General features: G+C 38.4%; 1 protein-coding gene across 11 annotated transcripts in view; it reads left to right on the plus strand.

Moving 5' to 3' along the window:
- LIN54 (lin-54 DREAM MuvB core complex component) overlaps positions 1–13,704 on the plus strand; it is an 85,313-nt gene that overhangs the window by 48,915 nt on the left and 22,694 nt on the right. For all 11 annotated transcript variants that reach the window (XM_008993059.5, XM_078366971.1, XM_003732475.6 and 8 more), the window contains one exon: positions 13,484–13,700. In XM_008993059.5, the coding sequence (XP_008991307.1) occupies positions 13,484–13,700 (217 nt within the window). The remainder of the gene's footprint in view (positions 1–13,483; positions 13,701–13,704) is intronic.

The following is a 13,704-nucleotide window of genomic DNA, read 5'->3' on the forward strand; positions in this document are numbered from 1 at the left end:
GTATGACAGAAATGAATCAGATAATTACACAAACATCTAAATTTACAAAACCAAGAAAAGATATATTATGTCATGAGATCCTATGTAAGGGGATTCAACTATAGTTGGGATGGTTAGAGAGGGCATCCTGAGCTAAGGTTTTCTGTGGGTATGATTTAGAGTAGATGTCAGCCACATGAGTGAAGGACTGGAGCTGAATCAGATATGTACACATGGGACAGAAAGATCACTACTCTGATTGGAAGTATGAATTGGAAATGCTTTGGAGGGAATGGAGAGAAAATAAACATAGGGTCAGATTAGGGCTAATCTTCAAAATGAAGAAAATTGAGTCTTAATTTTGTCATTATATGAAGACTCTTGGGATGTTTCTGAGACAAGAGATTTAATAAAAACATGAAAGTAAAGTTTACAAAATATTAGGCAGTGTCTGTGTGGTCGATTCAAGCTTTGTGAATCAATATCTGTCAGAAATTCTGTGGTGGGCAGGAAGGGACTAGAATAATAAAGCTTACTTTCAGTGTGTTTTACAAATATCCCAGCAGGAAGTGATATGACCAGTGACAGTATTGCAAAGTTGAAAGAGAGAACAGATTTGGGGAAATGGTTTCAGAAGTTGATTGCTTTTGCTTTTAGCTGTGAAGCTCCTTAGGTAATTGAATTGTGGTGATAATGAATATAATTTGAATAGAATGGGATTTATTTTCCTAATATATTGACCAATTGGAAGATCAGTAAGAATTGTGGAATTGATGTGACTCCAAGTTGTAGGTTCTATTGATTACTGAAAAATTTTTTTTTGAGACCAAGTTGCGCTCTTGTTACCCAGGCTGGAGTGCAATGGCGCAATCTCGGCTCACTGCAACCTCTGCCTCCTGCGTTCAGGCAATTCTCCTGCCTCAGCCTCCTGAGTAGCTGGGATTACAGGCACACGCCACCATGCCCAACTAATTTTTTGTATTTTTAGTAGAGATGGGGTTTCACCATGTTGATCAGGATGGTCTCCATCTCTTGACCTCGTGATCCACCCACCTCGGCCTCCCAAAGTGCTGGGATTACAGGCTTGAGCCACCGCGCCCGGCCTGAAATTTTTTTTCTTTTTTAACAGTTTCAAAAATTTTTATCTTATATATAGGTCCTTATACCAGTACCATTAGCCAGGATAAAGAAATAGAAATGGCTGGACACAGTGACTGAAACCTGTAATCTCAGCACTTTTTGGGAGGTTGAGGTGGGAGGATCACTTGAACCCAGGAGTTTGAGGCCAGCCTGGGCAACATTAGAGAGACCCTGTCTCTATGTTTTTTTAAGAAAAGGAAGAAAGACTGCCCACCCACCCAAAAAAAAAGAGGCAGAAAGAATAAATGAATGAGAAATTCTTCTTTTTACTGTATTATATATTGGTTTTGTTTTACATATATTTGGTTATGTTTTATATATTTATTTTACAAATAAATATATATATTTATATATTATGTTGATTGAATACCCGTGGGGTCCTGTTCCCTTTTATTATTATTTAAATGAAATGGTATTCTGTCACCCAGGTGGGAGTGCAGTGGTACGATCACAGCTCACTGAAGCCTTGGCTTCCCAGGCTGAGGTGATTCTCCTGCCTTAGCCCTCCAGGTAGCTGGGGCTATAGGAGCACAACCCCACACCCAGCTATTTTTTGTGTGTTTTTTTGTATGGCTTTGCCATATTGCCTCAGGCTGGTCTCGAACTCATGGGCTCAAGTAATCTGTCTGCCTTTCACTTCCAGAATGCTGGGATTACAGACCTGAGCCACCATGGCCAACCGTTATTGCCATATTTTTTAAAAGTCTTCCCAACCACCCCTTTTTTTTTCCCCTCCTTTTTTTAGTTGAGATGGGGTTTCTTCATGTTGGTCAGCTGAGACTATGTCTCAAAAATATAAAAAACACTCTTACCTTTAAATATAGGCTGGGTACGGTAGCTCACACCTGTAATCCCAACACTTTGGGAGGCCAAGTTGAGTAGATCACCTGAGGTCAGGAGTTGGAGACCAGCCTGGCCAACATGGCAAAACCGCATTTCTACTAAAAATACAAAAAAAACAAAATTAGCTGGGCATGGTGGCAAGTGCTACTTCGGAGGCTTGGCAGGACAATCTCTTGAACCCGAGAGGTGGAGGCTGCAGCAAGCTGAGATTGTGCCATTGCACTCCAGCCTGGGTGACAGAGCGAGACTTCGTCTCAAAAAAATGTAAAATATATTAAAAGATTCAAATAGTAATTAACTCCCATGTACAAATTACCAGCTTGCCTATTTTATGTCCCCCTGCTTCTGATTTTTTAAGTTAATTGTGTCATTTCATCTGTAGATATTTATATATAAAAAAAAATAGGGACACTATTGACAAAAAACACCCCACAGTCTTTTAATTTCTTTCTTTCCCTCCCCTCCCCTTCCCTTCCCTATGGGGGGGTCTTGCTGTGTTGCCTAGGCTGGTCTCGAACTCCTAAGTTCAAGTGATCCTTACACCTTGGCCTCCCAAAGTGCTGAGATTACAGGCATGAGCCATCATGCCCAGCCCCTTTAATGTTATTAAATACCTAGCATTCACATTTCCCCAGTCATCATATATATTTTTCACTGTGTTTGAATTGAGATCCAGTTCTCTATGTTTGTTTCTATAAATTTGAAAATGATTTATATTTCTCTTAGTTGTATCTCTTTTTTTCTTTTTGTCTTTTACCATGTGTTTTGCAGATATTTTCTCTCAATCTGTGGCTTGTCTGTTTATTATTTTATTTTTTTGAGACGGAGTCTCACTCTGTTGCCAGGCTGGAGTGCAGTGGTACTATCTCGGCTCACTGCAACCTCTGCCTCCTGGGTTCAGGTGATTCTTCTGCCTCAGCCTCCTGAGTAGCTGGGACTACAGGCATGTGGCACCACGCCCAGATAATTTTTATATTTTTAATAGAGACAGGGTTTCACTGTTGGCCAGGATGATCTCAATCTCTTGACCTCGTGATCCTCCTACCTTGGCCTCTCAAAGTGCTGGGATTACAGGCATGAGCCACTGTGCCTGGCCTATTGTATTTCTTCATTTTTTTTTGAGACAGAGTCTGACCCTGTTGCCCAGGCTAGAGTGCAGTGATGAGATCTCAGGTCACTGCAACCTCAACCTCCTGGGTTAAAGTGATTCTCCTGCCTCAGCCTCTGGAGCAGCTGGGATTACAAGTGCCACCAAGCCCAAATAATTTTTGTATTTTTAGTAGAGACAGATTTTAACATTTTGGCCAGGTTGGTCTTGAACTCCTGACCTCAAGTAATCTGCCTCCCTTGGCTTCCTGAAAGGATTATAGGCGTGAGTCACCGTGCCCGTTCTGTTCATTCTTTTAACATTATATTTGTATTTAAATTCATGTTTCTTTAATCATTTAACAGTGGTTTTTGCAAAGCATTTTTTAATTTTAATGAAGTTTGACTTAACCAGTTTTTTCTTTCATGGATTGTGCTTTTGATAGTGTATCTAAAAAGATAGAGCTAAACTCAAGGTTACTAAAAGTTATCTTCTAGGAGTTTTATAGTTTTGCACTTTATGTTTAGGTCTGTGAACCCTATGTGAAACGTGTAAGGTCTGTGTCTAGATTCCCTTTTTTGAATGTAGACCCTCTGTTATACCAGCACCATTTGTTGAAAAGACTATCCTTTCTCACTGAATTGCTTCTGGTGCTTTGTCAGAGGTCAGTTGATTAGGTTGGGTGTGGTCTGTTTTTATGTTCTCCTGTTAATCAGTCATTTTCAGTCTTTGCCAATTTAACTGATTAAAAGATCTCATATACCAGCCTGGCCAACATGGTGAAACCCCATCTTTACTAAAAATATAAAAATTAGCTGGGCATGGTGGTATGCCCCTATAATTCCAGCTACTTGGGAGGCTGGAGGCTGAGGTGAGAGAATCACTTGAACTGGGGAGACAGAGGTTGCAGTGAGCTGAGATCGCACCTCTGAACTGCAGCCTGGGAGAACAAGACTCTGTGTTATAAATAAATAAACAAAGTCACATAAATTTATATTTTTAAATATTATTCATATCTGTGTCTTCTGGACTCATCTTCCATGCCTGTTGCATTTTCTTTTTTCCCTTTTGCTCTTAAAAAAGTCCATGGTACGTGAAGGAACTTGTTTCTTTATTATTAATGTGGTTACAAATATTTTTTATCAGTGGCTTGTTCTATATAATTTTTTTCCTTGCAGAAATTTCACATTAGTCAAAATTTAGTCTCTTTATGTATGAAGTTTTAGAGTCACACTTGGATAAGTCTTCCTTACTCCAATATTTATCCATTTTTAAAATCATCAGTTTTATGTTATTTTTTTACATGTAATATTCCTTTAGTACAAATTAAGTATAGAAACAGATAGACTTTTTTTTAACTTTATGAAATGGTTAAATTGGTATTTGATTTACTATCATTTTGATCCTGACTGACTTTTTTTGTTTTTGAGACAGAGTCTCACTCTGTCCCCAGGCTGGAGTGCAGAGGTGCGATCAAGGCTCACTGCAGCTTTGACCTCCCAGGCTCAGACCATCCTCCCACCTCAGGGCTGGGACTATAGGCACGTGCCACCATGCCTGGATAATTTTTTCAGTTTTTGTAGAGATGGGGCTTTGCCATGTTGCCCATGCTGTTCTTGAACTCCTAGGCTCAAATGATCTGCTCACCTTGACTCCGAAAGTGCTGAGGTTGCAGGTATGACCCATTGCACCCAGCCAATCCTGACTTATTTTCGTAACTCACCTTGCATAGTGAGTATCTCTTTCTTTATTTCTTTTTTTTTAAGATAGAGTCTTGCTCTGTTGCCCAGGCTGGTCTTAAACACCTGGCCTTAAGTGATCCTCCCATCTAAACCTCCCATGTGCCTGTGATTACGGGTGTGAGTCAGTGTACCCAGCCATGTTTTCAGTTTTTTAAATTGTGGCAAAATATACGTAATATACAGTTCAGTGATATTAAGTACATTCATATTGTTCTGCAAGTATCACCACCATCCATCTCCAGAATTGTTTTCTTCTTGCGAAACTGAATTTCTATATGTTAAACAGTAACTCCCCATTCCAGTCTGGCACTTTGGGAGGCTAAGGTGGGAGGATTGCTTGAGCCCAGCAGTTCAACACCAACCTAAGCAACATGGCGAGAGCCCCATCTCTACAAAAATTAAAGACTTAGCTGGGTGTGGTGATGCGTGCCTGTAGGCCCACCTGCTTGGAGGCTGAGATGGGAGGATCCCTTGAGCCCAGAAAGCTGAGGCAGCAATAAGCTATGATTGCACCACTGCTGTCCAGGCTAGGCCACAAAGTGACACCTTCGCTGTAAAGAAATTAAAAATAACCCCTCATCTCTGCCCCCCAGTCAGACTTCTGGCAGTCTACTTAATGTCTCCATAATTTTGACTACAGTACCTCATATAAGTGTAAACATACAATGTTTGTCTTTTTGTGATGAGCTTATTTTGCTTAGCATAACCTCAAGGTCCATCAGTGTTGTAGCATATACACCAGAATACCCTTCCTTTTTAGGGCTGAATAATATTCCATCGGATATACATACTGTATTTTGATTAGGTATTCATCTGTCTGTGAACACTTGGGTTTTTCACCTTTTGGCTGTTGTGAATAGTGCTGCTATGAACATGGGTTTACAAATATCTCAAGGCCCTACTTTTTCATTCTTGTGAGTACAGTGTGTACCCCAAAGGAGAATTGCTGGATCATATGGTAATTCTGTTTTTGCTTTTTTGAGGAACTGATATACTGTTTTCCACAGTGAACTGTTTTATATTCCCAGCAACAGTGCATAAAGATTCCAGTTTCTCCACATCCTTACCAACGCTTGTTTTTAATAGTAGCCATCCTCATGGCTGTGAGGCTGTATCTCATTGTAGTTTTGACTTGTATTTCCCTAATAATTAGTAATGTTGAGCACCTTTTTATGTGCTTATTGGCCATTTGTATTTCTTCTTTGGAGAAAAGTCTTTCCAAGTTCTTTGTTCATTTTTAAATTGGATTGTTTGTTTTTTGTTACTATGTTTAGGAGTTCTCTGTATATTCTGAATGTTAATCACTTATCAGATACACAGTTTGCTAATATTTTCTCCCATTCCGTGGATTGCCTTTTTATTCTGTTGATAGTGTTTTCTGATGCACAAAATTTTAAAATTTTTATGATGTCCATTTCTCTGTTTTTTTTTTTTTTTTTATTGTCTGCATCTTTGGTGTCATATCCAAGAAATCACCCAATGTTGTGAATCTTTCTCCTGTGTTTTCTTCTAAGAATTTTTTTTAGTTTTAGCTTTTACATTTCGGTCATGGATCTCTTGTGAGTTCATTTGTGTATAATTTGTTATGTGAGGGTCCAACTTCACTGATTTGCACATGGATATTCATTCTTCCCAGCATCATTTGTTGAAAAGGATGTCTTTTCCCTGTTGAACAATTTCATCACCCTTGTTGAAAATTATGTGATCATCAATAGGATTTTTTTTTTCTTAGGGTTCTCTGTTCTGTTCTATTGGTCTATACTAGTTCTGGTTTTACTTTTTAGGTTAAATCTTAAATCCATTTGGCATTGTTAAAAGGAATGAGATCTAGGGATCAGCTTTTTTCTTCAGACCACATAGCTAATCCACATTATTGTCATTCTCCATTGGTTTGAGATGCCCACTTTCATCATAAACTTTTTTTTTTTTTTTTGAGACGGAGTTTTGCTCGTTACCCAGGCTGGAGTGCAATGGTGCGATCTCGGCTCACAGCAACCTCGGTCTCCTGGGTTCAAGCAATTCTCCTGCCTCAGCCTCCCGAATAGCTGGGACTACAGGTGTGCACCACCATGCCCAGCTAATCTTTTTTTGTATTTTTAGTAGAGACGGGTTTCACCGCGTTGACCAGGATGGTCTCGATCTCTTGACCTCATGATCCACCTGTCTTGGCCTCCCAAAGTGCTGGGATTATAGGCGTGAGCCACCGCGCCTGGCCCGAGCCACCACGCCCGGCCCAACTTTTTTATATATGAATTTTTAAAAATGTATTCCTTTGGTCTTTAGCACTCTGTTCTTAGGCTAATCCCATACTATTTATTTGCCCTATCTTGATAAATATGTCTTAATCCTTAGCAGAGCTGGTTTCTGATCATGATACCTTATAGTTTGTCTAATTTTGCTTGATATCATCATTTGACTCTTTCTATGACTGCTACCGTGGATACCAAAACACCACATATAAAGTACTCATCCATGTCACTATAATTCATAGCCATGAATAAAACATAAGTTGGATTAACATCCATGGAAAACTAGCAAATGAATGGCTTATACCTCTTTTATAATATTTCACCAGTCAGTAAATCAGTGCTGAATGTTCTTGTGCATCTCAAGGTTCACTCTGTCATTGGTCATGTAATACATTTCATATTTATCTTGTCCTACTTTACCATTTGTCTCTTTTAGCTTGAACCTATTTTAAAGCTTGCAAACTTGTTTCCTGCTAGGTTTATTTATTTTAATAAACTAAAATTTGAGAATTAGGATAAGGTAAACATAGTTTTTTCATGATGATAAGCTCTGTAAACACTGTCACAATTCTTAAAAAATATATTTATATGTATTGATACAAATTCAGTGTTTTTGGATATTGGTTAAGCCATGTCTATATTTTCACATCTGCATATCTACACATATGTATTTCATCAAAATCAGTGTGTAAAAGAATATTGGTTTGTGAGGACAAAAGAATGTTTTATTCCTCTTTTTCTTTTATGTAAATTAGCAATTAAGTAAGGACTTAATTGGCATTTGCTAATGGGAAACTAATGATCCAAGAAATTATCTTAAATATATAATTATATTAATCTTTAAATAGAAATGGCCTAGGAAATAGTACAAATAGAAATGTCTTGCAAGTCTGTCCTTGTTTTTGAGGGCAGTCATTTTTGCATGTTAAACATAGCTATTCTGAATCTAAATTAAGATATTTGCTTTTTAGTCCAACTCTTAAAGATGTTATTCAGGAAACAGAGATAACTCCAAATGAAGATTTTTATTGAATGCACATGAACTATTTTATGTAATGGGTATTTTCAAAGAGAAGTTTACATGTAGTTCTTTGCAGGTCACTATAATTGAAGGAAGGGGCCAATTTGTGAATTCTCTCAAGCAATGAAATGTATTAAATCCTTCTGCCTTCAGTTTTTAACTAGTAACTTTTATATGTTACTTAGTTTTTTAGATGCTAAAAATGTGGTTTGATAAGTGGTTGCTAAGGGTTAGGGCTGGGAAGAGAGTGTTACTATAAAGGATAATGCAAGGGAGATTCTTTGGGGTGATGGAAGAAGTTTATTAATATATCTTGATGGTGGTGTTAATTACATGAATCTGTACAAGTGATAAGATTACATGGACTAATACATCCAAAAAGTGCACATAAAATCTGGTGAATCAGAATATGATCTGTTCTGTAGTTTAGTTAATAACTTTGTGCTGTCCAGGTGCAGTGGTACACATCTGTGATTCTAGCACTTGGGAGGCTTAGGCAGGCCGATCACCTGAGGTTAGGAGTTCAAGACGAGCCTGGCCAACATGGTGAAACCCTGTCTCTACTAAAAAGGCAAAGAAGTTAGCCAGGTGTGGTGGTGGGCACCTGTAATCCTAGCTACTTGGGAGGCTGAGCAAGGATAATCTCTTTAGCCCAAGAGGCGGAGGCTTCAGTGAGTTGAGATTGCGCCATTGCACTCCTGGACAACAAGAGTGAGACTCTGTCTCAAAAAAAAAAAAGGTTTGTGCCAGTCGTCAGTTTCCTGGTTTTAGTAATGTCCAATGGTTACTAAGATTTTATTCTGTTCAGGGAAGGATACATGAGAACTGTGTTAGTTTTATATGATTTCTCATGAGTCTAAAATTATTATAAAATAAATTTCTTAAAAATGCAGTTTATACTTCTATTTAATACACTAACACTTTTGTGTGTCTTCAATGCAGATGTGTGACTTTAGTTCTTAGAGTTCTTGAGGACTAGATATTATTTGCATTTATTCAATCATTTAATTACTATTAAGCATCTACAGTAGGAGGCAGTATAATGTTTTGGTTAAGCAAATAGTCATTTGAGTTAGATATGTTTCAAAGCCTTTCTGTACTACATTTTAGTTGTGTGACTTTGGAGAATTTACTTAATATCGCTGAGCTTCTCCATCTAAATTGGGCATTGTTGATAATCTATATCAAAAATGATACGAATAGTGACTCATATTTACTGAACATGTAATATGTGACATGTTAGTGTTTGCACTTTGTATAATTTAACTCAGAATTCTATGAGAGAGGTACCGTTTTCATGTTTTCAGAAGTTTAGTCACTTAACCAACATCACACAACTAGGAAATGGAGATGACTAGATTAAAACCCTAGCAGTCTGGATTTTCTATATAGACTAGCTTGTTGCACTAACCCTTCCACCAAGTACTAAAAAGCAGAAGGAAATAGATTTCACTTTGGGAGGCTGAGGCAGGAGGATCACGTGAGGCCAGAAGATTGAGACCAGCCTGGGCAACATAGTGAGACTTGATCTCTACAAAAAATAAAATTGGGTAGGCAAGATGGTGGGCTCTTGTAGTCTAGCTACTTGGGAGGCTGAGGCAGGAGGATGACTTGAACCCAGGAGTTTGAGGCTGCAGTGAGCTATGATCATGCCACTGCCTGCACTCCAGCCTGGGTGACAGGCTGCATGTGAACATTCTGTTATACCAGCATCATTTGTTGAGAAGACTATCCTTTCTTCATTGAATTGCTTCTGGGGCTGTGTCAGAGGTCAGTTGATTGCAATGGGTGTGGTCTGTTTTTATGTTCTCCTGTTAATCATTTTTAGTCTTTGCCAATTTAGCTGATTAAAAAGATCTCATATACCAGCCTGACCAACATGGTGAAACCCTGTCTCTACTAAAAATACAAAAATTAGCTGGGTGTGGTGGCTTGTGCCTGTAACCCCAGCTACTCTGGAGGCTGAGGCAGGAGAATCACGTGAATGCAGGAGACAAAGATTGCAATGAGCAGAGATGGCGCCACTGCACTCCAGCCTGGGCGACAGAGGGAGACTCCATCTCAACAACAACAAAATAACTCATACAGCTCAATAGTAGAAAAACAACCCAATTAAAAAATATGCAAAGGACCTGAATAGACATTTCTGCAAAGATACAAAAATGGCCAATAGACATACGGTGGCTCACACCTGTAATCCCAGCACTTTAGGAGGCCGAGGCGGGTGGATCACGAGGTCATGAGATTGAGACCATCCTGGTCAAAATGGTGAAACCCCGTCTCTACTAAAGATACAAAAAATTAGCTGGGCATGGTGGCACGTGCCTGTAATCTCGGCTACTTGGGAGGCTGAGGCAGGAGAATTGCTTGAACCCAGGAGGCGGAGGTTGCGGTGAGCCGAGATCGCGCCATTGCACTCCAGCCTGGGTAACAAGAGTGAAACTCCGTCTCAAAAAAAAAGAAAATGTATTCAACATCATTAATCATCAGGGAAATGGAAATGAGAGCCACTAAGAGATGCCACTTCACACCCATTAGGATGGCTGTTATGAAAAAGTTAACAGATAATAAATGTTGGTGAGGATGTGGAGAAAACAGAACTCTTGGATATTATTGATTGTAGGAATGTAGATTGGTGCAGCTATTATGGAAAACAGTGTGGAGGTTTCTAAAGAAATTGAAACTAGAACTACTACATGAGCCAGCAATCCCTCCTCTGGGAATATGTTCAGAAGAAATGAGATCACCACCTCATGAAGATATCTGCACTTTGATGTTTTTTGCAGCACTGTTCACAATAACCAGGATATGAAAACAACCTGTGGACAGATGAATGAGTGAAGAAACTGTAGTATATATGTAAAATAAAATATCACTCAGCCTTGAAAAAGAAGATCCTGCTATTTGCCACAACATGGGTGAATCCAATGGGCATTATGCTAAGAGAAACAGAAAGAAAAAGATTGCATGATCTCACTTACATGTGGAATCTGGAAAAACAGCATTCAAATATACAGAGATAGAAAATAAAACAGTGGTTACTGGGTGGGTATAGCAGAGGAACTAGGTGAGAGAATGTAGAATAACATGTAGGGTGAACAAGTGTAGAAATTTAATATACAGTGTGAGGACTTTAAGCAATGAAATTGTACTGTATTTGGGATTCTTGCTAAATAAGTAGATTTTAACTGCACTTGTCATAAAAACAAAATGGTCAACTATTCGAGATGATGGATATATTAAGTTGCTTCATTATAGTAACATTTACATACATTTTGCTATATGTATCCCATACATTATGTGATATATCTTAAATATACACAATCAAATGTACTTTTAGAAGAGCAATAGAAAAATCTATACTAAACAAATGTAGTTAAACCAGCCCCTGTACTGTGCCATGCCATAACTACCTCATAATGTGGTTGTTAAATCAGATAATCTTCTATAGAATTTTTAGTACTGTCCTCCATGTATATTAAGTACCCAATAAATAAAACTATTATGTTTCAAGACCTTGTTTCCTAATGTACTTAGTTTTTTCCCCCATTTTGAACGGATATAGTAAGGACTATGTCTTTTGCACCATTGTATGTATTTGTCTCATAGGTTGCTTGATTTTTCAGTAGCTTCCATATTTATACATTTAATCCTTTTTCTTATGCTTTCTGTTTTCATTAATTTACTGACTGCTATGGCTGCTGTTATCTCTTATTTTGAATCTGCTTTTTGCTTATGATAGTTTGTGAATGATTTTATGCAGAAGTAATGTCTTCTGTAATGGTTTCTGAACTAAATGGCATTCTTTTTGTTTTCTCCTGGGCTTTAATGAAAATTTTCAGAATTCTTGTTTTATAAATTATTATCCATATAGTGAATATGGATTTTCTCTATCATACGTCAGTTGTCTTAACATGAGAGCTTTTTATAGAATAGGTGGGGATGTAATTATTTATAAAATAATACTAAATATCTAGTTAGAGAATCTTTGATCCTTTGCATTGTATGACAGTGTGGTGTACATTGGTTAAACAGCAGTTAGGGACTTCTCAAAAGACTATTGTGTTTTGCTCTGCCTATGATGTTTCATTTAGCTTTTTGGGAATTACCATTGCCTTTTGTTGGACCAAAGAAAAGGATGAATATCAGTCTTTAATGTTAAAAATAATTAAATCATTTTAATCAATTAAAATGATTGTGGCTCCCACCTGTAATCCCACCCTTTGGGAAGTCGAGGTAGGAGGATTGATTGCTTGAGCCCAGGAGTTCAAGACCAGCCTGGGCAGCAAAGGGAGATCCTGTCTCTACAAAACAAAACAAAACGAAATTAAATTAGCTGGGCATGGTACCTGTGGTCCTTGCTGCTCATGAGGCTGAGGCAAGAGGATGGCTTGAGCCCAGGAGGTCAAAACTGCAGTGAGCCGTATTACACCACTACACTCCAGCTTGGATGACAGAATGAAACCCTGTCTTAAAAAAAAAATTGTATTGGCTGGGCGTGGTGGCTCACACCTATAATCCCAGCACTTTGGGAGGCCTAGGCGGGTGGATCACAAGGTCAAGAGATTGAGACCATCCTGGTCAACAAGGTGAAACCCTGTCCCTACTAAAAATACAAAAATTAGCTGGGCATGGTGGTGTGCGCCTGTAGTCCTAGCTACTCAGGAGGCTGAGACAGGAGAATTGCTTGAACCCAGGAGGTGGAGGTTGCGGTGAGCCGAGATCATGCCGTTGCACTCCAGTCTCGGTAACAACAGCGAAACTCTGTCTCAAAAAAAAAAAAAAAAAAAAAAAAAGATTGTATTGACTCAGGGAATACAAAACTAGTTTCCCTAGACAAACAGAATTGGTAATTTTGGACTGAATTTGGCCCACTGCCCATATGCTGGTAGGTACTTTTATACCTGGGGCCTTTCAGAATTTACCTAACTTAATAAGGGTATCAGGTAGGCTTTTCTTTTTTTTTTTTTCCTCCATTAGAACATGGGAATATAAAATTTGTTGTGCTTATTTTGGTGTATAGCAGTAACGCCAACTATCTGTATCATCTTTTCTCAATATTGAATATGGGGCTTAATTCTGGGAATTTAAAAAAAATTCTTTTGTGATAAGCTTTGCCTGATATTAACAAAATTGTGTAAGTACTTGCAAATTAAGTAATAATCTCTTCATAGCAAGTCATCTGAAAAAATGGACTACCAAGGAAGTTAACTACTAGAGATGGAAGGTAGAACTCATTAATTTTTGTTTTATTTCTGTATTATTACCATTCTTCTCATTTCTGTTTGAACAGGTTGTTCCTTTCAGCAGTTTCTGATGAAGCACAGGAGCATACTTTGTAACTTGAGCAATTGTTATAAATTAAAAGTAGTAGGAAAGTTACATCCCAGATTAATGACAGCCATGTTGTGTTGTTTAATAGGCAGTGAAATCAACTGTGCAGACCATCACTGTTGGAGGAGTGAGCACATCACAGTTTAAGACAATTATTCCTTTGGCAACTGCTCCCAATGTCCAGCAGATTCAAGTGCCTGGAAGCAAGTTTCATTATGTCCGACTTGTTACTGCCACATCAGCCAGTAGCTCAACCCAGCCAGTTAGTCAGAATCCCAGTACAAATACTCAGCCTCTTCAGCAAGGTTA

Source organism: Callithrix jacchus, chromosome 3 (assembly GCF_049354715.1).
Source record: "Callithrix jacchus isolate 240 chromosome 3, calJac240_pri, whole genome shotgun sequence".
Lineage (NCBI taxonomy): Eukaryota > Metazoa > Chordata > Mammalia > Primates > Cebidae > Callithrix > Callithrix jacchus.